The 27,863-nt window shown below is 36.7% G+C and overlaps 1 protein-coding gene and 1 long non-coding RNA gene across 9 annotated transcripts in view; both read right to left on the bottom strand.

Annotated features, from left to right (window-relative positions):
* Nucleotides 1-19,014, bottom strand: part of USP47 (ubiquitin specific peptidase 47) — a 105,742-nt gene extending 86,728 nt beyond the window's left edge. For 4 of the 7 annotated variants that reach the window (XM_034645734.1, XM_011232434.3, XM_011232435.3 and 1 more), the window contains exon 1: nucleotides 18,730-19,010. Coding sequence is in view for 4 of the 7 variants with exons in the window: in XM_011232434.3 (XP_011230736.1) it covers nucleotides 18,730-18,768 (39 nt within the window). In the remaining 3 variants the exon portion in view is untranslated. Of the gene's footprint in view, nucleotides 1-18,679 lie in introns of all 7 variants that reach the window. The other 3 variants (XM_034645733.1, XM_011232432.3, XM_034645735.1) reach the window with 3 other exon arrangements.
* A 4,890-nt stretch (nucleotides 19,015-23,904) lies between these two features.
* Nucleotides 23,905-27,863, bottom strand: part of LOC117796710 — a 21,011-nt gene continuing 17,052 nt past the window's right edge. Inside the window, exon 3 of one of the 2 annotated variants that reach the window (XR_004621357.1) lies at nucleotides 23,905-23,971. This is a non-coding gene — a long non-coding RNA (uncharacterized LOC117796710). Of the gene's footprint in view, nucleotides 23,972-25,108; nucleotides 25,246-27,863 lie in introns of those variants that run through there. The other variant, XR_004621356.1, reaches the window with a different exon arrangement.

Genomic DNA, 27,863 nt, shown 5'->3' with positions numbered 1-27,863 from the left:
ATTCAGTGTATTTTCAATATTTAATTTAGGAATAAGTATATAAATAGAAAAGAATTAAGGATAAAGATGTTATCAAATTTGATATGAATCAAATTATAATTTTTAGCCATTTCTTCAATTTTTAACTTCTCAAGAATTAAATCATCTCGTTTCCATTTTAATGTGGGTGACTGAAGTTAGAGTAAATCATTCAAATATATCACATTTCTCATTCCTCTTGCTATTCAGCATTCCTGAACAGTTAAGCCATTCAAACAAAACATCTCTATGAATCATTATAATCAGAAAATGATACAAACTCCATTTACTAACAAAAATATAAGACTTTCTTAGATCCAATTATCCTCAACTCCATTCCCACTAGTATTCTTCTACAACTTCCCCCAAATGGTTCCATCTTCTTAACCCTAACTTTTCACCAGTGTGAAATTATACTCCAGGCTCAAATTTCTCAAAAGAAATCTCTTCCATATATCTAGGATTGGTTTCAGTTTTTTAAAAAATAGAATTTCGTTCCTCTTATTAATATAGTCAAAGAAAACAAATATGTCCAAAGATTTGAGGAGATTGGTCAGGAATACATAAATACTTCAGAAAATCAAAAAGATTCAATATGAACATGAATGTAGACCAACAAGTATATAGAAACAAATACAAGCAGATTCATATGCAAGATTCTGCTTAGCTAAAAAATGGAAATGGCTAATTTAGAATCTTTACTACTGAAAATGAACCACAAAAGAGGAAAGTCTAAGTCTTCAGGGGCTTTGCTAAACAAAATATATTCAGGAAATTAAATTCAGGAAAATAATTTCATAATACATAGCTTCTGCTATTGGAAGCATAAAGTATGGCCTTAAAACTTTTAAATAAATTTCTAAAAATTGTTTTTGAAAGTTTAAAACTTTTCCAAACTGATTTTAAATTTTGAAAATTTTTTAGTGCAAGGGCTTTTACTATTTAAAAATTTAATAATCATCTTTGCTTTAACCTTTCTAAATTCAAATCTTCATATAGGAATTTTCTAAAAGACAACTTTATACCTATTATAAAAGCTCAGTTCAAAGCATAAAAAATTGTAACTACATTCTGTTACTATTGTAGTTAAATGCAAATTCTGTGATAAACCAATCTGATTAGCAGGTGCTTATTCAACGTATCAGGATATGGATTTTCTGAATTTAAACTAATATTGAATAAGATATAACATTAATTGACAATTTATGACATTTGTTTCCAAATCATATAGCACGCTCAAGTAATAAAGTATAATAGTATGACTTACAGTACGTTTTAAAATTTTTTAGAACTATGTTCATACCTGCCCTTTGTGCTCTAATATTACAGTGTGCCCCTCCGATAACTGCATTCTATTTTCTTTTAAAATACCCAAAAAACAAGCTCCCAGACCCCATAATATTATAATCAGAAAACTAAATGTATAAAATTTTATTTCTATGAATTCTATGTAATTCTGAATTCTGTGTAACCTATTTTTACTTGTAACAATTACATCAAGTACTCATTCAATTAGTAGAAGATAAAGTTTCAGAATTTTTAAAAAAAGTTAAAGTCTAACTATGAGCAATATATTTTACTTGACAGTTAAGAAACCATCAATCGGGGAACTCATCACACATGACACAGAATTGTAATATTTAAAGCTGGATGGACGTTTAGACATCTGATCAAACTTCTTACTTTACAGATGAATAAACAGAAATTCTGGGACCTGAAGTGACTTGCCTTAAGGTCACATATGAATAGATCTTCTAAGAAATAAAGGCTTTCTGATGACTTTATAATGTTGACATATTTGTGGCAATAAGGTTATAATGACATTATTTTCTCCCTTACTTCTAATACTCTTCCCACTTCTGCCTTATTCCTTTTAATAGTTGTTCTACTACTGGTAATGGGTAACCCACTAATAATATACTGTAGGTATCCAAACTTAGAAACTAAACAAACTACTCTCAGGAGAGGCAATAATAAACCCTTTACTATTCCTGTTATCTTTATTTTTGATTACGGCTAAGTTTTCTTCAGTGAGTAGGCTGTTGTTGACAAGCAGTGACTCAGCTTGTGATACATCCGACTTGTTTACAGGTCTTGAATGTTCTACCGCATTATTACTAAATCAAAGAAGCTTGTTTATTATATTATCTATCTGTCACCATGTGCTTATTTAGAAGCATGGATAATAATTTCAACGTAAGAATATTACATTCTTATAATACTCTGAACATGAAACTGTACAATTGAAAAAAATGTATAGGTTACTTAAAACTATTAGAAGACCGTTTATTTCCCATTGGAGTAGCCCATAGTGCAAAGAGCAATGCACTGCACAGGGCAAAAGATCAAGGCTAGAATAGAACCCTCCAGTCAAGGCGGCTACTTTCCTTTTAGCTGTATAATCCTACGCAAGTCATTTAGTTTTCAAGGTCCACAAAGAGTTTTTCTGAAGATCAAAACAAAATATCTTGAAAATACCCTACAGGTTACAGTATAATAATATCACACAGAAGGTATTATTGTAGAACTACCAGTTACTATCCTTATAATAGAGTTAAAAATATAATCCTGGACTATAATAAAATTTATTTTTAATTTATGATATTTAAAATTGCAAAAGGTTATTTTTGGGGGTTATATGAACTTCATTAGAGAGAGAAAACCTACAAAGATCTTTTGTTTTCTGATTGCATAGCGTTCTCACAAAGGTTAAAAACCTACTACTGTAAAAGTAGTAAGAACACCCACTACTTTAAAAGTTCCTGTAGGCTTATAATTTAGAGACAAATCTTATTCCTTCTCTGGCCCAAGCCCCTCATTTGAAAGAAGATAAATAAGAAAGACTCAGAAGGGTTAAGCGACTACGGCAAAGTCAAACCACTGAGTTCTCTGATTGCCAAACCATTTCTTTTCACCAGACCAGCAACTATGTGAACTAGGTTCGCAAATACCACCACCATTTAACACAATTACCAGTTTTCCCTTTGTAAATCATAAACTCCTTGGGAACAGGTACTCTTTTGCCTTCTCTCGCTTTCCTTCCAGTACCCGACAAATGTAATACTGGCATAAAGTATGTTCTCTAGTTCAGTTTAATAAAAATCCTCAAGCACATGAAAAGATGCTCCACATCAACAGTCACTAACGAGATGCAAATTAAAACCACAAAATCACTATAAACTTACTAGAATGGTTAAAAAAAAAAAACTAAACAAACAACACAAAAAAGACATTGTCCAGTACCAACAAGGAGAATGCTGAGCAGCTAAGATACTCATACACCGCTGATCAGAATGCAAAACAGTGCAGCCATTTCAGAAAAGTTCAGCAGTTTCTTACAAAGTTAAACATGAACTTATCGCCCAAAACACAAGTATGCAAATACTTGTCGCAGCTTTATTCAGAATCATCAAAAACTGGAAACAAATGTCCATTAGCTGGTGAATGGAGAAACAATTGTTGCACTCAGCACTAAGAAGGAAGACTACTGATCCATGAAACAATATGATGAATCTCCTAGTTTTATTTATTTTTTTAAAAAGATTTTATTTATTTGACAGAGAGAGAGACAGCCAGTGAGAGAGGGAACACAAGCAGGGGGAGTGGGAGAGGAAGAAGCAGGCTCATAGCGGAGGAGCCTGATGTGGGGCCCGATCCCAGAACACCAGGATCACGCCCTGAGCCGAAGGCAGACGCTTAACGACTGCGCTACCCAGGCGCCCCTCCTAGTTTTATACTAGAGGAAAGAAGTCAGACTCAAAAGGCTACATACTATATGAATTCTATTTATATGATATTCTAGAAAGGCAAAATATGAAGAGAGAAAACAGATCAGTGGTTGCAGAGCCTTGAGTGTGTGGGGGGACAGCGGGAGGCGGGGAGGGAGAAGGAGTTGTCTACAAGGGGCCTGAGAACATTCTTACCATAATGGAGATACTCTGCATCTTGGTGGTGGTTATACATCTGTATTATGTTTGTCAAAATTCACAAAGCTGTATACCATAAAAGGGCATATTTTACTACATAAATTATGCCTCAGTAAACCTGACTTTAAAAAAAAAGGTTTCATTCAAGCTCTTCTACTAGCTGAGACCTTGAGTAAGTTATTGAGCTTTTACGGCCTTTATGTCTTTCTGATCTAAAAATAAAGGGGGGGGGAATGAAGGGACTGTAATACCTAACTACTACATCCCTTCCAGTGTTAAATGATATTACTGAATTGTAGAAACACTTCCTGTGTCTGTTTCTTTCTGTGTCTGCATGTGTGCCATGTTAATGGTAAATAATGTAATGGCAAATAAATATTACAAGACGTGAATATAAAATGTCAAAATTAAAGCAATATTTCTCAAATGTCTTTTAATAACAGACTTCATTGTTAGGTATCTAATTTTTCACCAATTCCCTTCCATTACCACAAAGCACTATAAATAAACATAATGTAATAAATTCTACAACTTGGTATAAATTTAAAATTAAAGGCAATAAAATTAAAACACCTAAGCACATAAAACGGTAGACATTTTATATCAATAAAATGGAATAAATGTACATAAACTCATAGTTTATTTATAGTTAGTAAAGCAATACATATCTTTTAGGATTCCAGTCCTACAAAAATTCTACTTTTTAATGCAACCTAGAACTGGGGCTATAATCAAGAGCTCCTCATGGCTAAATATTGAAGTCTTAATTTTATTTGGAACATTAGAGATCTCCTCGGGAAGATTTCATTAATCCCGTAATTAAAAACATTCCTTGTGGTGTTCTCAGTTGTGCAGCTGCCACCATGAGAGTCACCATGAGAGTGACCATTCTCCAGTACCAATGCCACCTCCAGCCTGCTGAGCTTCAGCCAACAGGAAAGGGGAGTAAACACTGCAGTTCTCTATACTAGGGCCCTTACCAAGCCTATTGCCTGCAAACAAATCAGTGGTAAAGCACTTAGGAAGCAACCAACTACAAAAATCACTCATAAGAATGTCCTTATATGAAGAAACCACATCGTTATAAGCCTTGTACTGTCAGTGAAAATCAAAAGTACTGAACTTCCCACTTGCAAATTTCCCTTCTAGCATCAAGTGTAAGAAATTGCTCAGGACTTAAAACAGATCTACACCACCAGGAGTGCAGCTCCTGGCACTTCTCTGGACGCAAATGAGGCCTACCTACTTAGCATACTTGAACACACCTACCTGTGTGTTATCCATTTAAAAATGTAACAATTATGCCAAAAGAGAGTCTGCCAGCAAGACTCATATGTGGGAAACGCACTTAAGATGCATTATGATGGGAAACATTTCATTCTTAAAAAACAAAAAAGTACCTAATTACATGATTGCAAATGAAAAACAAACAAACAGGTAAGACAATAAGGTATTTAGCAAGTTCCCCCTTCCCCATTTCCATTTGTGTGTAGATTTTTTAAAATGAATGCAGGGACATAAAACATTCATGCAAGTAAAAAACGTTTCAGAGAAAAAGTTTCACGAATTAAGCTTTATAAATATTATACACAAACGTGTTAACTTTTTCTGGGAAAAACTTTTTCTCCCCCAATGCCTACACAATAAAAAACCTCAACTCCTTATAGGCATACAAAACCTTCAACACTTTTAAGACACAACCTTCCAGACATCATCTACTCAACCCCAGACAACCCATGCATCTATACTAAACTTTTTGTCACTTCCTAAAATGCCTTACAAACTTTTATGTTTTAAATGCTGTTCCTTCTAACTGAACTAACTGGACTAGCATCTAGAACTGGAACTAGGTCGGGTTCCTAATTTATCTTTGCTGAATCTCTGATTCCTAGCAGCTACTAACTCAATGTTTAACTGAATGAATGAATTCTACTGCATCAGAAACTATAGAAACCAACACTAAGAAAAATTAAAGGATGTTTATGATTAAATAAAAATAGCTAAGTATGATTTAAAACAGAAAAATATCATTTGTATAGTCAAACTACAATGCTTTGGTTATACTAGAAACTTTCACTTAAGTCATAAATGAGGTCCATGGTCTTCCTAAAGCTAAGCTTATAATCTTAGCAAAGACATTAGATCTACTTTATATAGAAAAAATTAAATTCCAGACTTTTTCTTAATTATGTTACTTAATAGCCCTTAATTTTTCTCTACTGGAAAGTCACTGTATTTATTGAATATAAGCATGTTATGCTTTTTAGGCTAATATTTGAAAGACTCTGCAATCAACTACACAGCATCAAATCTAGAGCACAATCAATGTACAACTGATAGGAACAGTCTGTTCCATCCATGTCAATTGGTTCTACTCTAGAGTTATGGAAAATAAGAATTATCACATACATAAGTTCTTTCAGAAACAAACTATTCTTAACATGGATCCTGCTTTTAAAATAGCACTTCACACTGAATCTTACAAAGCAATAATTTGTTAATCCCATAAGGTACCTTGACAAATATCTATACACACTAAACCAATTTTTCTCAGAATCTCATTAGACTCAAAAATTTAACATTAGTACTCTTACATGTTGTAGTTCTCAATTAAAGCAGTAAGAATAGCAATATGTTTATATCAGCAATATTTGGGGATATAAAAGAACCTGTCAAATCCAACAATCATTTAGGATTTGTGCAAACACACAGATATTTAGCTGACAGGTCATAATCAGAACTGTAACTGTAAAGACTAGCATATTTAGTAACTAAATATGACTTCATTTTCATTTGATTAATAAATATTTATTGGATAACAACACATAGCACATTGCACGGGTCCCAAGAAAGAATATAGGATGAAAGTAATAATGTAACGGAGGGGTATGCTAACATTTATAGAGTACTTATTATGTGCAAGACTCCTTACATGTATTAACTCATTTCATGTTCCCAACAACCCTAGGACATAGTTACTAGTCCTCATTTAACTAAGTCCTCATTTAACTAAGTAACTTGCCCAAGGTCACAAAGCTACTATTTGAACCCAGGCACTCTGATTGTCATGTCCTGACTTTGAAGATTTTCTAATCTAATAAAGGTAATAATGCAGTAACATGTTAACTTATAATACCGGGGTATAATTTTCCAAATGTCAAAAGATACAGTGCAATGGGTTTCAGGGTTAGGGAAATGTCATCAGGTTGAAAGAGGAGAATCAGAAATGGTTTCTTGTGGGAAGTAAGAGAGCTAGATTTTGCTGGTTGGATAATATTTTAAGAGCATGTTTTTAAAACATCAAAATTCAAGACCTATTTCTCAGTAATATTCACAAAACAGTAATCCCTCAACAGTGATTGTAGCAACAGTTTTATATAAATAAAAATATTCATATCCATGGCTACTTTATATATGCATGGTTCAGTTTCATTCTATTGAACAAAAGAACAGATAAATTATTATTGCTCCCACACCTAGAGACAAAGTAAACGGAAGTACGTAATAAGGCAGAGAGGAGACCTCTGTTTACTTACACTATACTTACATCCACCCCTTCTTCCACTATACCAACAGCAAATCATGCTCAGGAGAAATGCGTCTCTTTAAGAATCTTGATTACATCAGTTTTGCCAATCATTTGCCATCACTGTCAATCACAATCATTTTGCCCCAAAGACTTTGTAAAACAGAGAATGTTTGTACAAAAGTAGATTTTAAGCCAACAGTAACTGGACAGAACACTTTAAAATCTGTGTGATAAACCTCATAAAAGAATACGCCTCTGCGTATCGGACACCTAAACATGTTGCCTAAATTGAAGAAGATCCTTAAAACAAATTAATCAATTTTAAGTAGATGTTTTCTGGAATCTTAATTGACAATAGATGTTTAAATATATATATTTAATGATATGTTTCTCCCAGCTCCCTATTTTCAATACAATCTTTTCTTTCCACGTTGGGCTACCACGGTACCTTAGTACCCTGGAAACGTACTAACCCAGTCCCTTCAATTTCAGCAAAAAATTACAGTACCCTGATACTAAGATGCAAAAACTTTATGTGACTAATCAAAAACCTGGAAAATAAAAAAGAGGCAATTCTAAGAAAGTACTTAAGAAAGTACTTAAATAATAGTTTTCATGCAAAATCAAAGTTTGCCCATTTAAAACTCCCTAGAAACCAGATGATAAAAAAGTACTTCACATTATTCACTCAGGGCAAGGGCATAGAAGTGACACATGAAAGCATAGAACACATCTGGGAACAGCAACTAATGTAGCCAAATGTGGCTAAAACAAAACTGGCCTGGGGCAGGAGACAAATACATTAAGTTAGGAATTTCTGGTTAAAGAGGATAGACTGAATACAAGCATTTAGCTCTAAAGTTTCCCAAGGTATCTTTGAAACAAGAGTGAAGACATTTTTTTACAGAGCATAAACCCATAAGAAACCAGAAACATGATTTCAAAAGCTGGAAAGCAGATCAAATGGTAATGACTATTACATCTGAAGAAGCTGAATTCTATATTAGCTTAGAAGAAAACCAAAGACACCCGGTTTATATCACATTTACAATTACACCAAAAGACTCCCTATAATCCCTGGAGAAGTGGTTGCTTTCAGGGTTGGGGCAGAGAAAATAAGCCATGGGCTGAAGCACAATGTGGTGCCAGAAAGTAAGTTCTCAAAAAGCAAGGACGAACACACAGATGCCAATCAGAAAGAGCTCCCCTGGCCAAGACAGAAACAGCCTGAAAAACAAAATAAATAATAATAGTACTGGGTTATAATCCAAAGACTAAAATAAATATCCAAAAGTCTATACTGATATAAATAATCATGTAAAGAAATAGAGAAGAAGGAATAACTCTTCCTCACAGAAGAATTTCAATTAATAAATGCAGAAAAAATGAGGAAAATAGAAAATCACTATCAGAATGCACCAGTAATAAGACAAGATCCATAGATGGATGCTAAAATTAGTGGGCAGAAGTTTAAGCCTAAACAAGGTATCTGCATAGCCTCAAAGTATTAAGTAATTATTAAAGAGGAAAACAGTAACTTTATAGTGGAGAAACCTAGTAGACAGACAGCACCATACCCAAGTGATCAAGGTTAACATCACTAGCAGTACATCACATTCCCCCACACCTTCCAGATGATGTACTGAGAAGGACATACCACACCTGTACTATCCCTCTCCTTAATTCCCAATGTCATGAGAGAGGTCGTAAATCATGAGAGAATGTCAGACAAACCCAAATTGAGGGACATTATACAAAATAACTGTTCAAAAGTGTCAAGGTCATAAAAAAGAAGGAAAGGGTAAGGGACTGTCACAGATAAAAAGAAACTAAGGAGACAAGACAACTAAATGCAGTGTAGGATGTTGAATTTGGATCTTGGAACAAAAAGATTTGTGGAAAAGCCATTTGTGGAAAAACTAGTAAAATATGGTTAATTTCTTACTTTGATAAGTGTTTTATAGTTATACAAGATGTTAACATAAGGAGAAGCTTGGTGAAGGGTATACGACAATTCTCTATTCTTTTTGCAACTCTTCCACAAAAAAATTTTAAAGGACAGTGGGGGGAAAAACCCTGAAAGGCTCAGAAACTGTCAGTTTCAGACACTATGGGAGCAAAGGTGGAGCCCAAACTAGGAGAACAGATTGAAGTTTGTTAGAACTCCCAGTTAGAACTCTCAGACCTCTCTTCTACTCCTTGACCCTTTCTGGCAAAAGGCTAAATGACCTCTGAGAGCATGAAACAGGGTATCTCTGCACGAGAGGATGCCAGGCTCAAATGAATGTGAGCAATGCCGTACTGAAAACTGGAGAAATGAAAATGTATTTCCATATTTAATGATGAAACCCAAATCCCTTTTTCCTACTCAGCTCCCAAGTTTGTTCTCTCCAGGCATAAGATCAGAAATCTTTTCTGGGAAATCAATACAGCACAAGAGAAAAGATGTGTCATTGGGAGTCTGCAAGGAAATTATTCAGCCCTATCACTCCACAGGGAAAACCACAATCATCCACTTGTAGAGCTTCTAAGCTTTTTAAGGCACCTCTTTTAAGTTAGAGTTAACTTCAAAGGTTCACCAGACATCCAGGGAAAGCATCTCATATGAAAGACAACGCCAGTTAGAATGGCAAAAATTGACAAGGCAGGAAACGACAATTGTTGGAGAAAGGGGATCCCTCTTACACTGTTGGTGGGAATGCAAGTTGGTACAGCCACTCTGGAAAACAGTGTGGAGGTCCCTTATAAAGTTAAAAATTGAGCTACCCTATGATCCAGCCATTGCACTACTGGGTATTTACCCCAAAGATACAGATGTAGTGAAGAGAAGGGCCATGCACCCCAATGTTCATAGCAGCATTGTCCACAATAGCTAAACTGCGGAAGGAGCCGAAATGCCCTTCAACAGATGACTGGATTAAGAAGATGTGGTCCATATATACAATGGAATATTACTCAGCTATCAGAAAGAACGATTTCACAACATTTACAGCAACATGGACAGGACTGGAGGAGATAATGCTAAACGAAATAAATCAAGCAGAGAAAGACAATTTCATATGGCTTCATTCATTTATGGAACATAAGAAGTAGGAAGATCGGTAGGAGAAGAAAGCGGGGTAAACAGAAGGGGGAATGAACCATGAGAGACTATGGACTCTGGGAAACAAACTGAAGGCTTCAGAGGGGAGAGGAGTGGGGGATTGGGATAGGCTGGTGATAGGTATTATGGAGGGCACGTATTACATGGTGCACTGGGTGTTATACGCAAGTAATGAATCATGGAACTTTACATCAAAAACTAGGCATGTACTGTATGGTGACCAACATAATATAATAAATAATTATTATTAAAAAAAAAAAAAAGAAAGACAAAGCCCAAGCAAATAAACACAAAAAGGAAATTTGGAGGAAAGCGGGAGTATGTAGAGAAGAAAACTACTACTAATTTCCTAAGAGAGATAAGACAAGACATTGATTGCATCCACAAGACAGAAACAGGATATTTAAAATTTTTTCAGAAGAAGAAAGAGTGCTTGGAAATTATAAATATGATGGCAGAAAAAAAAACCTTAGTAGAAGAATTGGAAGATAAAAGTTGAGAAAAATTTCCCAGAAAGCAAGGGGGAAAGGAATGGAAAATAGATGAGAACAGGTAAAAAAAATTAGAGAGGGGCGCCTGGGTGGCACAGCGGTTAAGCGTCTGCCTTCGGCTCAGGGCGTGATCCCGGCGTTATGGGATCGAGCCCCACATCAGGCTCCTCTGCTATGAGCCTGCTTCTTCCTCTCCCACTCCCCCTGCTTGTGTTCCCTCTCTCACTGGCTGTCTCTATCTCTGTCGAATAAATAAATAAAATCTTTAAAAAAAAAAAATTAGAGAAACCAGTCATTAGGCCCAACACCTCAACCATAGGAACTCAAGAGAGAGAAGAGAGAAAACCAAAGGAAGAAATTAAAAAAAAAAAATTATTTAAGGAAACCCCAGAACTGATGAATTTCTAAATAAGACTACCCGAACTTAAAAGAAATGGATTTAAAAAAAGACCTATACCAAAGCAAATATTGGAATTTGAGAACTCTGAAGGAAAAGATTCTCTAAGCTTCCACAAAGGAAAAAAAAAGTTTCAAAATAGTGGAAAAGAATCTTCTAGGCATCTGATGTCTCAATAGCAACACTGAAAAAAAGAAAACAATGGAGCAAAGTTAGCAAAATTCTGAGAGAAAATTATTCCTGACCAAGAATTTTCTGCCCAGCCAAATGATCTATAAAGCAAGAGGACAGAAACATTTTCAGACATGTGAGGTCTGGAAAAAATTATATCCCATCCAGAAAACTGTTGAAAGTGATCCTCCAAAATGAGAAAACAAAAAAAGAAGAAGACATCAGATACAGAACCAAGAGCCCCAATATAATAGAGACCTGAGGGGGACTACTAAGATGATAGTAAAGGCAAATCTAAGACAACAGCTGCAATTGAAAACTTAAATAAAAAAATTAGTAGGTCTGAAAAAAAATAGTAATAGAAGCTGTATACACTTGAGAGTTGGGCTAAATCAAAGCTTCTCAACAGTGCCACTACTGACATTTTGGACCACATAATTCTTTGTTGTGGGAGTCTGTCCTGTGCAGTGTAGGATGACGTTTGGCAGCATAGCTTGCTCCCACCGCTCAGTATCAACAGCACACTCCCTGCCCTCCCGAAATTGCCAAATGTCCACTGGGTTGCCCCCTGCTGAGAACCTCTTGGCTAAATTAATGGTAAGTACACAGAAAACTAAACAAAAGCAAATTTAAAAAAAAACAAAACAAAACATTAACACAGGGAAAACAAAATGTACAGGAAAGGAAAACAATTACAATAAACTACAAGACTCAACTATGAACAGCTTTTAGTCAAACTGATACACACTCTGAGTACTGGTATAACAAAACTACTTGCAATATGACAATACTGGGAGGACTGAGAAGTGTGTCTGGGTATGGCTGGGGATAGCGGTAAACCTTATCTTCTACTGTAGTAAGTCAGTAGATAAAGCCTTAAAACCGAAAACTCAAGAAAGAACACTACAAACATGCCATTTTGAGATGTGGACATAAATATCAAAGAAATGAGTTGAAAGTGGTTATCTCTGAAGAGCCCGAAATAAAAGGAAGAGAAAATAAATTTGCAGAGGACTTCTGTTTTGTCAATAGTCCTACAAAACTATTCAACTTTTTTAAATGTGTACATGTATAACTTTGATAAAAATTAAACTTAAAAAAATCAACTGAAGCTAGATTATGAAGTACTTTCACTGGTTAAGGCCATACTGACTTAGAACCAAACAGCTTTAAAACTTTGAGCAAGGTCCTCAACCCCTTTAAGCCTTACCTTCTTCATCTATAAGATAATGAAAATAATAGATGCCTTAAAGGGGTATGACAGGGAATTAAATAAGATAACGTATGTAAAAGGTTTATCACAGTGTATGGCAGGCAGTGCTTATAAATAATACCTATTACTCAACTGGCAATCAGAGGGTAATAACTATAAACTTTAAAGTAAGGAAATCATAATCTTCACCTGTTTTAGAAAGTAACTTTGACAACTGTACAGAGGACGGCTTTGTAAAGAGAACAGCCTAGAAGTCAGAGACCTTTTAGCAGGGCTACATCTGAATAGGAAAAGAGGCAGAGCTACAAAGTGAAAGGTAAGGGTACAAGAGATTATTTTCCAAGTGCTGAACTAATTTAAATATGAGAAAAAGGAAAATGACGGAGTCAAAAAAATCTCCTAACTTAAGCAAATAAATAGATGCTGACGACACTAACTGAACAGAACACAGAAAGAATTATGTTGAGAAGAGAACATGAGGAAAGAGAAGAGATATGAGCTTGATATTACCTACATGTAATCTGTGGGTCCTAGTATACAGCCAAATACAGATATCAGGTATGCAGGTGGAAATCTGAATCTAGAAGAGAGATCAGGGCTGGAGACAGAAATGGGTATATTACAATCAAATGCTGAAGCCATGCAGCTGGATTAGATTACTCTGCGGCAAACTCAGAACAAGAAGAGAGGGGAAAGATAAAAATCATGAGCATAGGGGCGCCTGGGTGGCTCAGTCCTTAAGCATCTGCCTTCAGCTCAGGGCCAAATCCCAGCGTTCTGGGATAGAGCCCCTCATCAGGCTCCTCCGCTGTGAGCCTGCTTCTCCCTCTCCCACTCCCCCTGCTTGTGTTCCCTCTCTCGCTGGCTGTCTCTCTCTCTGTCAAATAAATAAATAAAATCTTTTTTAAAAAAAATGATGAGCATAAAAAACAACACTATGACACAATACCAATAATTGCCTCAAAAACTACAATTAGATCATCTAAGTTTCTTTTTTTAAGTAATGTACATGACCATTGTTGAAATAAGTAAAGAAAATCTAAATATAGCCCAATGATCCAGATATCCAGGAACAACAGTTGTTAATAGAGTATTCCTTCTAATCTTTCAACGCATATAACCCTAAATTGTCCATGTCATCCCTGACAAATTTGGAATCATATACAACTGCACTCAGCTTTTTTGCTTTATTAAGTCAGCATTTCCAATGGTATCTTAAGTACCAATGATTTTTTATTAAACACTCCAATTTCTGTAAAACACTGATGAGTGTTACTTGACATAAGTGCCATGCTAGCCTCTTACTGGTAAAGGAGAATCAACACCCCAATTTTTTTTTAAAGGCTAATTTTTAAAAGAATGACCAAAAACAAGAAAGACCACTACAGCACATTTCGAGTAATTTAATCAGGAGACATAAAATTAAAAGAATATTCATTTGATATGGACCATAACAAATATTGATAGATTTTATTAAAAACCAGACAAGAGAGATAAAAAAAGCAAGTTGCTTTAATGTTTTGGGAGTTCTCAACATCAATGGTCTTTATATACTTGTGAGGTCACTGTGAAGCTCAAATGAGTTAATATACACGAAGCACATTTAACAGTATCTGACATATAATAAATGCTTAATAAATATTGGTTATTACTATCATCACAATTAGTTTCATATGGAAACTGTTTATTGCATGGAAAAGAGGCAGAAAGAAACGATATGAAAAAGCTCTTTTGTCTTTTCTTCCATTTTTCCATCTTCTCTACATTTATACATTCTTTGGACATCACTTTAAGTACTATTTTAAAACCATTAGATATGTATCTTATCCTTAATTATACTCTAAGATACTTGAGGGAAGAATGAATTTTTGCTATTTCCTCAAAATGTTCCTTACATATGCACAGTGAAGACTCAATAAATATTAGTGTCACAAATCCTTATAAAGAGAATAATAAAAACAACAAAGCAATAAATAAAAATTGGGATGACAGTAAAAGCAAGAGATCTGAAAGCCAATATCAATACAATTCAAAGACATAGAGTAGAATTTTGAAAAAGTGAGGTGAAAAGCTTTGTTGTTAACCACAATGAATAGACCATACTATACTGCCTTTGCTCTTCGCTGGGTATAACAATTTAGGAGGAATACTAAAAAACACTGGATTGTATCTAAAACAGAACAACTGAGAAACAAGTAAAGAACTAAGGATCCTCAGATAATAGAACAGAGGGGGTTGGCCTTCCTACCTCCCTTTCCCATTTTCAACAATAAGAAAAACTGTCCTATGGGAAATGATTTAAGACTTCTCTGTTGTCCAAGGCAATTATCAAAAGATGGTAGGTACAGAGGTCTAGACTTCTCTCAACTCAAAAACTTAAAATAACAGATCTCTTCTAAGGCAAAGATGTTATCAGAGATTAGTCATGAAGGTGTTCAAGCAAGGGTTGGAAAACAGCTTGTCAAGGAACTGTGCTGCAGAAGACATCAAGTAGGGGATAATAGGTTAGAATTCCAAGTTTCTTCACACCCTGTAACCACATCAATAAATATTACTGAATATCTGCTCCAGAAAGTATACTGTCCTAGACCTATAATGTATACAAAAACAGAAAACTGAGAGAGAGAAACACATAAAGATCTCTGCTGCCAAGGAATTCATAACAAATATATAAAATGTGTATTACAGTTTGAGAGCATAACAGATGTCACCAAGCACTATTTATTAATTGCCAAATGAACTGTAGTCATATAAAAGGTCTTCTAAGAAGGAGAAATCCCTAAGGTTAAAATAGTCATAAAAAGATTTTTAGAATAAAGGTATAGGGTACTTATGGAAAAATGTACATGAAGGTTCTGAACGGAGAAGTAGAAAGAGGGATAGTACTAAAAGAAGTGAAAAGCAAGTTAAGAGAAACCCACTTGGCTGCATTAAAAACATGTTTCATGGGAGGAGAGATAAGCTGAAAAGGAAGGTTGTGGCCAGAATCAACTGTACTAGGCCTTGAATACAAAGTAAGTAGTTTCCAATTTATCCTGTATACGGCATCTGTAGCAACTACTCAACTCTGCTACAGCCACAGACAATAATAAATAAATGGGCATGGCTGTGTTCTAATAAAACCATTTTCATGAATACTGAAATCTGAATTTCATATATTTTCATCTGTCACAAAATATTATTCTATTTATCTTTTACAATTTGGAAATGTGAAAGTCATTCTTAACTCATGGGCCATACAAAAAACAGGCTACCAGTTGGATTTGGCCCACAGGGTTGTCCAATACCTGTAGTACAGTAAGCGGCCTTCTTTGGAGTCCTTTAAGATATATCCATCCTTGAGCTTCAGGGACCAAAATAATGTATTATTCATTCAACAACTACACACATGCATGAATGCACACACCTAACCAAGATCTAAATCTAGTAGGGGCTAGGGGTTCCCTATACAAAGGTCCTAAATAAACAAAAAACAACAAAAAAAACCCTCTAGATTATTGATAATAAGCCATTAGAATAGAAGCAAATTTTTATTTTAATTTTACAATTTATTTTCACATAGTAAATGTACTTAGTTACAAACTACTCTTACAGACCCTCCAGGTCATATGGAGGTAACTATAAAATAGAGTATAATCAAGGAATAGTGAAGGGATGTGAGTTCGAATCCTTCCATTGTCATTTACTCATTATGTGACCCTAAACAAGTCACTTTCAATCCTCTGGCCCTATTTTCCTCATCTGTAAAGTGAAAGAGTTTAAGTTACTAGATGATCACTATACTCTCCCTTTAGCACTGCATGATTCTATTCTGACTTAAAAGACAGGGAATGACAACAGTGATAATTAAGGACACAGAAAAGGCACTGACTAAATGAGCAGGCAGATAAGACAAACAGGTAGGAAAAAAGACCAAAAAAGTAAAATATTACTAAACTCAAGGATTTTTTTTTTTTAAGTATTATATGCAACAGAAAACCCAAGGAAGAGAAGCAAGAAAGAATAATTCAGGAAGAGGAGTACGGCCATCAAAAAAAAAAAAGAACTAGTTAGCAAGCTAAAAAAGGCAAAAACTTCAAGTGACAGTCTTAAGACTAGAGACTACTGTGCATGCTTCCAGGAATCATGAGAAAAGCCAGGGAAAAAGAACAGCCTGAAGATCTGAAGATCAATCTAGAGACCGGGGGGGGGNGGGGGGGGGGGGGGGGGGAATATGTTCCGAAAAATGTAAAAGAAAAAAAAAGTTGGGATGTGCTTGAAGCCTCAGGTAAGGGAGTTAGTCTTAAAGGAAAGGCAACTAATCTTTAAAATCCAAAAGGTAAAGGCAGGATTACAGTATTGGTTTTTACACAACAAATATTTTCCCACAAAGGTGCATACCCATATCATGATTTTTTTTAAGATCTCAAATTATTAGGGAAATAAATCTGATGTTTCATTTTCTTAAAGCAGAGTTTCACCTATACTGTATTTTTCTGACACTCAAAAAATTAAGGACTTTGCTTTTTGTAAGAAGGAAAACCAGCAGTATGTAGCTCTAAAAGAAAATGCATGTTTATCTTTCTTACAGCACCTATCACTTCTGTCCTTGTGTAAGAGTTACTTATGGAGTAAAATACCTCTCTCTTAAATGAAGCTCAACAAATATTACCAGCACTCTTTCTTAGTAGCTTTGAAAGCTCCCAAGGCAAGAACTCTGATTAATTCATCTGTTTATCTGCTTTGCAGAGTTGGTGATGCTCGATGAATAAATACCGACACATGATAACTAAGTTAAAAAAAAAAAAACTGTCCTTGCAAAACAACTACCATCTGATAATGTAGGAAAAATATTTTATCACAGATACATAACTCCAGTATCACTTTTGCAGTGTCAGAGCTTGCTTAAGTAGCAACAAACTGCTACAAAGCAACTAAAAAAGCTAAAATAATTAGAATTTTTAATGAATATCACTTATAAACATCAAGATTCTACACAGTTCATTTCAACAGGACACTGCCTCTATTTAAGATATATGAGAAATAAAAATCCAAAGCATTAGCCCGATGATCAAATAGTTAAAAATACACATTTGGATAAGCTGAAGATATTTATAAAGCCAACAGGGATACTATTAATATATTGAAATCCACTGGCCAGCGCTGGATACTACCATTAATCTTCTACTACTATTCATGAGAAGCCAAGAAGTCAAGGCTTCTCGTGTCACTTGCTTTTAAGAATTCAAGAAGTCACCCAAACCAGCATATACAACCCAACTACAAAAAGTAGTTCAGCTCTCCACATGGTAATGTTTAGCTATCTCTCACCTTTACGTGAAAGTCACATTTACTTTTTCAACGATTTTCCATAGGCCCCATTTAGGCAGGCCAACAGTATTACCAAGTAACAGGAGTTCAAAAAAGTCGTAACAGTTAACTCTGCCCTCCCACAGATCTCAAGTTGGGTGTAGATTTCACAAGCCCTGAAAGCTACACACTGCCACTGTCAAAACCAGAAGCAGCACCGTCACCCTGTCGTGCCCATCAACAACTGTTAACAGAATTTTTTCTTTGAAATTATCTTGGCTCAACATGCTCGATAAGTACTTAAAAGGCCGCCTTCTCCCCCAAAGCTGGACCTGATTCCTTCCAGTCCGCTCCTTTATTCATCCAACCCGACAAACCCGAGAGGGGAGGTGTCGGCTGCCCGCGGCCCCAGATCCAGTCGGTCTCCCAACTGCTCGCCGCACCCACCGTACAGCCCCCTCCACACACCTCCTCCTTCCCCCACAGCCGGGCCCGCACTCGAGCTGGGCCAGCAGCCGACCCCGCGCCCGGGCCTGCACTACCTCGAGCGGACGCAGGCCTTGGGGCCTAGCCTCCTCCGCTGGCCCCTCACCTCTTTCGGGACCAGCTGGTTCTCCTCGCCGGGCACCATGGCTCAGACTCCGGCCGCTCCTCTCCGCCCTGCCGGGGGAGGGGGCAGGGTGGTGGCGGCTCTCTAGCTCAGGAGAGAACGGCAGCGGCACTCATCTTCTCCACCGCCTGCGCTCCGGCAACCGCGGAGGCCTCAGCCTGGGCCTCAGACACCAGCGCGCAGACACCGACCCACGGCCGCTCCGCCGCCGCCGCCGCCGCCGTCGCTTTCGTCGTCGGCCCCTCCCCCAGCCCGCCGCAATCAATGGAAAAATGGCGGCGGCCGCTCTCGCGAGAATTCGGGCGGTCGGGCTCGCAGCCCGGCGCCAGGCGCCCAAGGTGCCCAGGCAGCTGTCGCTCGCGTCTAATTACCTCAGCTCTTACTCAGCCCCGGGATGTACAAAATTGGTCAAGCGGCCATGCAAACGCCTTTCATGGGAGGGATTCTGGACCGTCCACCTCGGGACTCCCTCTGCCGGCAGGGAAAGGACCAGGCCTCAGAATCCTCCATGCCTGCTAGGGCTCTTCGGACTCTGCCCACCAGGAAAAGACTCGAGCCGAAAGCTCCTTCTCTGACCCTACCACCAACCAACACTGCCCTCCCTTCCCGTTAGAAAAGCGCCTTAACTCCGTCCCCTCTTCACAAAGCCCGGGCCTCTCCTGGAAGAGAAAGCGTCACGGGCGGTCTCCGGCGTCCGCCCTCGGACGCGGCTGCAGCCAGGAGGAACTGCGTTTTCTTTTTCCCCTCTCCCTCCGCTTTTGACGGCCCCGGCTCCAGGGACCTCAAGGCCATCTCGTGCGAGGGGAGGCGGCAGCCCTCGCCTCAGAGAAACGGTGTCACATCCCTGCGCCCCCCCCCCATTAGAGCGGCACTCTTTTGCCCCCTTTATGGGAACTTCAACAGGTTCCATTCTGGGAGTGGGATCGCTCAGAGTAGGGCTGCAGTTTGAACTTTACCATCCTCCTTAAGAATGTTTTCAGAGTGTTTAAATCTCCTCTGACTGTAAGCATTGTGCTGTTTTATACGAAACGAATTACACAATAGTTATTTTTCCAAATCTCACTCATTAAACCTTCCTTTATGCAGACTCGGTGGGGTGTCCCTCCTGAAGTCCTTCCGTGGGTACAGTGAGATTTCACATCATGCTGAGATAAAACAATCCTTCCATATTCCTAACACCCACAGTATCAACTACCTGTACTTCTGCTCTCTAAACTTTTTTTTGATTGCATGCCCCTACTAGCAAAAGAAAAAAAAAAAAAAAAAGCTCTGTAAGTCTACATACTTACGTAAGTTATATACACGTCTTGCTACATGTGACATAAAATATTTTTAAAATGTAAAAAGGATAAGATAAAAAATAAACATTTAAAAGTAAGTTATTTTTTATATTAATGGTATAAAGAATTGTTACTCTTACTAAAAATATTTAGTGAAAGAAATATGATTGACTAGGTTTCAATGGTTTTTAAAATCTTTAATAGTTTGTGAAGCAGTTATTAAACTGTCTGATTCAACGTTCAGGTTATTTCTGAACCTCATTTTAATAGCTGTCATAAGCTGAAAAAGATAACTCACAAAGATAGGTAGATCCTAATGGAAGAAGCACATCTCTGGCTGCTCTTACTAATGCAAGTATTCATTTTTATCTCTTCCATCCACCAATCATGAAAAGTTTTTATTGAAATTCAACTACTTTCTATCTTCCATGATGTCAGCCAGAAAATGTTGCATTTTTATATTTTTAACAAATGGGTTCAGAATTCTTTGGAATGCATTGCTTGGAAGAGTTTTCAATAGCTTGAAAAATTCTGCCTTCAAGTTTTAGTGTACATGTGTAAGTTTTTTTAGGGTACTGATCCTGTCTTTATTTCAAATTTTGATATTTTGTTAATAGATTTTTGCATTAATTTTGACTCTTTAAAATATGGTACTAAGATATTATTTATCTTGATTACAGAGTGCTGGCATCCCCCTTAAATTTTGCACCCAAGGTGAAGGCCTCACTTACCTTACAATTGTCTCAGTCTTAGGTAGCACACAAACATCATTTTTGCATCAAAATCCCGTAATAGAAGTATTTCCAAATCTCTGATTTCAAAGTGTTATCCCTGCTAATAAAATAGTTTCTGTACAGCTCATGCTAGAAGTAGACATGTCATCTCTCCTATCACCTTTTCTGCTTATGTTTGCATTATCTCCAACTCATGTTTTCTTTTCAGACATCTTTTTTAAGCTACTTTCAGTTTAGTAAGGGGTCAGTTTAATGAAATAATAATGTAACTGGTAAATCTACTTAACCCAGCCACATAAACTGAAATAAATCACAATATATTAAGGAGAAAGAAAGTGAAGAAATCCCTGAATTGTTCCCCACATTGCATAATTCACACTTTTCACTCATTAATAATGAGATGCCAGTGTCAATCTGTATGTTGAATATTTGCAAGACTTAGTTTTTTCTGTTTTTAGATAAATATAAATATTTTTTAGGGTTCTAATGTTTTCTTCCCATGATCCACATTCTGTGATTGTATTCTTCTCTTTGGAGGCCATTGGCACGGCTGTACTAAAGCCTGATAGGTTTGTTGTTCTGCAACAAATATTTCTGGAGTAAGTATAGAAATCAATGAATTGATTAATAAATAAATGAACAAATATTGATGTAAGGCTACTCTTCCTAGTAAATTAAATTACTAATATTACATGCATATGTGTTTATTTTGTATATGGATTTTACGTCTTCAGCCCTGACCTCTCCCATGGATGCCAAACTTACATGTACATCTACGTTTTTGATGACTTGAAACATCTCAAATCCGAACAGATCATTTTTTATTTCTGAGCCTCCCCCATCTCCCTTCTGCAACATATGCTCTGCCAATTCTCTCCATCTCAATAAATTGTACCCTCATCAATTCAGTTTATCCAGCTGAAAACTCGAGAATCTTTATCTCACATTCAATTCATTACTAAGTGCTGTTGCTTCATCCTCTGAAACATATCCCAATCTAACCAGTTCTCTTTATATCCACTACTTCCCATCCTATTCCAATCATCATCTTTTCTTGCCTGGACTACTGCCCTTGTCTCCTAACAGGGCTCCCAGTTTCTACTCTTATCCCCCAAACTTCACACTCTACAAAGCATCCATAGTGATCCTTCTAATTATATCAGATTATATATAATTCTTAATTAAAATCTTCTCTTAGTTAAAACCTTTCAAAGATTTTCTGTCCCACTCAGCATAACATCCATACTCCTTGCCATGGCCTACAAAGTCCAGTGCAAACTAGCCCTGGCCCCCTTGCTCATCTCATCTACCTCTTCCTCTTGTACCAATGACCCAGTCATTCTGCCCTTATTGAAGCTTGTTAAATACATTAAGTTTACCCTGTACTACAAAGTCTTTATACTAGTTATACCTCTCCCTAAATGTTCTTCTCCCAAATCTTTGCTCTTATCTAGTTCCATCTCATCATTTGGGCCTTTCAAATGTTTCCTCTTCAAAGAGGCCTTTCATGACCATTCAGTCTAGGCTGCTTGTGCTTAATATATCCTCTGTGGCTGGAATAGTGTCTCGTACATAGTAGGTGCTTAATAAATTTTGTTGAATTAATGACCTTTTTTAGGTGACATTCACATTTTAAAAAATTGCCAGGACTGGTGTTGATCAGAAGCTTGTCGCTTTTCCTTATACATTTTTTGGGATTATTTTTCTTTATCCCTTCATATAAAATGTTCATAATATAACCCCAGCAAAACATGAAAAAAACATCAGGCAAACCCAGACCGGGGGGGGGGCGCATTCTACAGGATACCTGGCTAGTATTCCTCAACACAGTTAAGCTCAAGAAAAACAACGAAAGACTGAGAAATGGTCACAGACCAGAGAAGACTGGAGAGATATGACACCTACACGCAGTGTGGTTACCCTGAGTTAGATCCTGGAACAGAAAGAGAACACTAATGAAAACGCTAGTGAAATACAAATGAAATTGGTTGTTTGGTTACCAATAATGTTCCAATGTCAGTTTCTCGGTTTTGATACATGAACGATGGTAATGTACACTGGCAATGTAAGGGGGCACTAGGAGGGGTACATGTAGACTCTCTGTTTTATCTTAGCAACGTTTCTGCAAATCTAAAATTTTTCCAAAATAAAAAGTGTATTTGTCCAAGGGGAGCCTCGGTGTCTCAGTCGGTTGAGCATCTGACTCCTGATTTCAGCTGAGGTCATAATCTCAGGGTCCTGAGATGGAGCCCCACATCAGGGTCCATGCTCACTGCAGAGTTTGCTTCTCTCTCCATCCCCCTGTTTCTCTCGTGCTCTCTCTCTTGCTCTCTCAAATAAATAAATAGATAAAATCTTTAGAATTGTCCATAGTGATACTTAAGGCATTTCTTTTTCTTCTTCTTTTTTTTTCTTTTATATATCAAGACCCTTCACAAAACATTTCTATATCTTAAACTATTTTTAAAGCCATATAGTCCAAGTCATATTGTATAATTTAAGAGCTAGTGATGATGTTCACTCCTATAACTGTAACTATCAGTAATACTGTTAAATGTATTCCATAAACGTGAATAGAAAATTTCACCATGACTATGTTTTAATAAAGTCAAAAAGATCTTTAGTCAGTGTGATAGGGATTTGGACCCCTATTTTGAGATCTAAGCTCAGACACTTTTTCCATGTAAGACCTCTCTAAAACTCTTTTTTTTTTTTTTTTTTTTAAGATTTTGTTTATTTATTTGACAGAGATAGAGACAGCCAGAGAGAGAGGGAACACAAGCAGGGGTAGTGGGAGAGGAAGAAGCAGGCTCACAGCAGAGGAGCCTGACGTGGGGCTCGATCCTACAACGCCGGGATCACGCCCTGAGCCGAAGGCAGACGCTTAACCGCTGTGCCACCCAGGCGCCCCTCTTTTTTTTTTTTTCTCAACTAGAAAATGGGGGTAAGAAAGTGGACCCTTAGCATTTACCAACCTAATATTTGCAGTTTTCACCAGAAAAGTGCATGATATCTACAACCGTCCATAATTGTGCAAGAGAGGAAATTTAAATTTGACACATTAGCCAGAGTATAGGAGACTAGAAAGCTGAGTGGTTGAAAGAATAAGCTGAAAATGTTTCTTGAATTTGAATCCTACCTCTGTTATTATTAACTGTGTGGTCTTCCTTGAATAGATTTCTTAAATTCACTAAGCTTCAATTTTCTTATCTGTAAAATGAGGATAATAGCCCAAATTTACAAGGTATGTTAAATAACAAAGAAAATAATGATAATCATAACACCATAACAATTAAGATATGTGGAGATATATATATATACACACACAAATATATATATTCAGCCTCGTTCTAGAAGCTTTACACATATTATTTCATTCAATTCTCTCAACTTTCTATATATGACTATTAGCCCCATCTTGCAAGTGAGGAACTTGATATAGAGTCTTCGAAGTGTGCAGCACACTGCCCAGCACATACTAAACAATCAATATATACTGGCTATAATTATACCAGCACTTGACTGAGCTCCATGAGGGATTATGCAGCCCTAACAATGCCTGGCATATAGTAGGTGCTTTTAAATATTTGTGGAAAAAAGGAATAAATAAACCAGTCATTTAGCTACTGAATTAATCTTGTTAATCACCCAGCAACTGTTCTTTGACATAGTTTCTTTATTGCCTACTCTTCTCCACTTATGTAGTATCTCCATGAAAATGCCTAAAATGTTCTTTTTCAGAAAAAGGCTCTGAAATGAAATCCAACTATTAGCAATGAGATTAAAGAAATGAATAAAGTGATGGATCTTTGCCATGAGATAGTCTGTTTGATTGAGTCAGAGAGTGGAATGTAAAATTAGTCAAAGGCTCATATTTGTGATGGAAATGACATCATCAACAAAGAAGCAAGAAAAAACAATTTGGGAAACTATATTCAGTGAGTGCTTCTACCACTGGGATAAAAAAAAAAATTGGCATCAGCTGAGTAGAAAACCTAGTAAACACTAAAAAGATGACTAACTCTTGGTGTAAAGATAAGAATAGGAAGCATGATGCTCAAGAAAATGTAACCTAGGAGAAACCTAGAAACATATACACGTATTTCTATGAGCACTTAATGAGAATATTTGTGGAGCTCACAACCCACTTCGGCCTCAAAGAAAGATTGATTCAAGAACCTGACATAGCATTTTCTATTGACATAAACTAAAAAAAAAAAAAAAAAAAAATTCATTGCCATGGAAGGGTGTGTCACCTCTTTCTGAGCTGAAGAAGTTCATGAAAGAAAGGGTTTATGGGTCAGTATGTTCAACAGCATAAAAAGAAGCTCACACCAACAAAAAAATGCCTTGCAAGTTTATCAAAGGAAGAGACACAAATATCAGAATTTAACACAACCGAAGACAAACTGACCATGATTCATCCTAGCTTCCTCTAGGTTTCTGCAAACACTTCAATGTCAAGGTCCAAAATAAGGAGGAATCTAATAAAAGAAAGTTGGAGTCAAGGTGTTAATCTTTTGAAATGATTTCATAAGATCTTTGTAATAGAATAGTACTTATAAAGTTGGTGTCTGAAGACATCTCAATATTCCTTGAGAATATCAAGTGCTCTTTGTAATAATTACTTTACAAAATTATGAGGATTAGAAATAATGTATACAGAGATGAATATTTTATAATAATATTGTCATGGAACAAAAATAAAACCCAGAGTGTAAAAGGAAAGATGGTAATTAAATCTTTTCAACTTGTGTGTAACAAAATATTGATATAAAGTCAAAAGACAAAACTTCAGCTGGAAGAATATTTGCAATAAATATAACAAATGGCTAATTTCCTTAACATAAAAGAGCTCTCATAAATCAATAAGGAAAAGATGAACAACTTCTGCATAAAGGAGAAAAACTGGCACTTCACACAAAAATGAAATACAAATCGCCAATAAACATCTGAAAAGATGCTCTACTTTACTCATTATTAAAGAACTGCAAATGAAAAAAACCGTAATGCCATTTTCACTCTCAGATCAGCAAGATTTATGGGGACATAAGAACTCATTTAAATTTTGTACAATATGAATTAGTACAAACTTCTCTGATGACAATATAGTAATATGTACATCAAAATTATACACAAAATGTACACATCTTTCAACCCAGTAGTTCTAAGATTATCCTACCATACAAATAAACAAAGATATACAGGCATACCTCAGAGATACTGAAGACCCCAGACCACCACAATAAAGTGAATATCTCAATAAAGTAAGCGAAATGAATTTTTTTGGTTTTCCAGGGCATATAAAAATTACGTTTCCACTATACTGTAGATTATTAAGTGTGCAGTAGCATTATGTCCAAAAACCAATGCGCGTGCCTTAATTAAAAAATATTTCATTGCTAAAAAATGCTAACTGTCATCTGAGCTTTCAGTGAGCCATAATCTTTTTGCTGCTGGAGGGTCTTGCCTCGATGTTGATGGCTGCTGACTGATCAGAGTGATAGTTGCTGAAGGTTGGGGTGGCTGTGGCAATTTGTTAAAATAAGATAACAATGAAGTTTGCCACCCTGATTGAACTCCTTCTTTCATCAATGATTTCTCTGCAGTGTGTGATGTTGTTTGATAGCATGTTACCCACAATGAACTTTTCAAAATTGGAGTTAATCCTCTCAAGCCCTGCCTCTGCTTTAACAATTAAGTTTATGTAACATTCTAGATCCTCTGTTGCCATTTCAACAATCTTCACACCTTTGTGCCAGGAATAGATTCCATCTTAAGAAAACCCCCTTTTTCCCCGAATCTCCAAGGAACTGTTGAAAAGGAAAAACAAAGCTGGGGACATCACATTGCCGGATTTCGAGCTGTACTACAAAGCTGTGATCACAAAGACAGCATGGTACTGGCACAAAAACACATAGACCAATGGAACAGAATAGAGAACCCAGAAATGGACCCTCGGCTCTTTGGGCAACTAATCTTTGATAAAGCAGGAAAAAACATCTGGTGGAAAAAAAGACAGTCTCTTCAATAAATGGTGCTGGGAAAATTGGACAGCTACATGCAAAAGAATGAAACTTGACCACTCACTCACACCATACACAAAAATAAACTCCAAATGGATGAAAGACCTCGATGTGAGACAGGAATCCATCAAAATCCTAGAGGAGAACATAGGCAGCAACCTATACGAAATCGGCCAAAGTAACTTTTTCATGACACATCTCCAAAGGCAAGAGAAACAAAAGATAAAATGAACTGGTGGGACTTCATCAAGATAAAAAGCTTCTGCACAGCCAAGGAAACAGTCAAAAAAACTAAGAGGCAGCCCACGGAATGGGAGAATATATTTGCAAATGATACTACAGATAAAAGACTGGTATCCAAGATCTACAAAGAACTTCTCAAACTCAATACACGAGAAACAAATAAACAAATCATAAAATGGGCAGAAGATATGAACAGACACTTTTCCAATGAAGACATACAAATGGCTAACAGACACATGAAAAAATGTTCAAANATGGCTAACAGACACAGGAAAAAATGTTCAAAATCATTAGCCATTAGGGAAATTCAAATCAAAACCACACTAAGATACCACCCTACGCCAGTTAGAATGGCAAAGATAGACAAGGCAAGAAACAACAATTGTTGGAGAGGATGTGGAGAAAGGGGATCCCTCCTACATTGTTGGTGGGAATGCAAGTTGGTACAGCCACTCTGGAAAACAGTGTGGAGGTCCCTTAAAAAGTTAAAAATTGAACTACCCTATGACCCAGCCATTGCACTACTGGGTGTTTACCCCAAAGATACAGACGTAGTAAAGAGAAGGGCCATATGCACCCCAATGTTCATAGCTGCATTGTCCACAATAGCCAAATCATGGAAGGAGCCGAGATGCCCTTCAACAGATGACTGGATTAAGAAGCTGTGGTCCATATATACAATGGAATATTACTCAGCTATCAGAAAGAACGAATTCTCAACATTTGCTGCAACATGGACGGCACTGGAGGAGATAATGCTAAGTGAAATAAGTCAAGCAGAGAAAGACAATTATCATATGATTTCTCTCATCTATGGAACATAAGAACTAGGA

The sequence above is a fragment of the Ailuropoda melanoleuca genome, chromosome 16, assembly GCF_002007445.2.
Source record: "Ailuropoda melanoleuca isolate Jingjing chromosome 16, ASM200744v2, whole genome shotgun sequence".
In the NCBI taxonomy this organism is placed as follows: Eukaryota; Metazoa; Chordata; class Mammalia; order Carnivora; family Ursidae; genus Ailuropoda; species Ailuropoda melanoleuca.
This window is presented reverse-complemented; position numbering and strand designations above follow the sequence as displayed.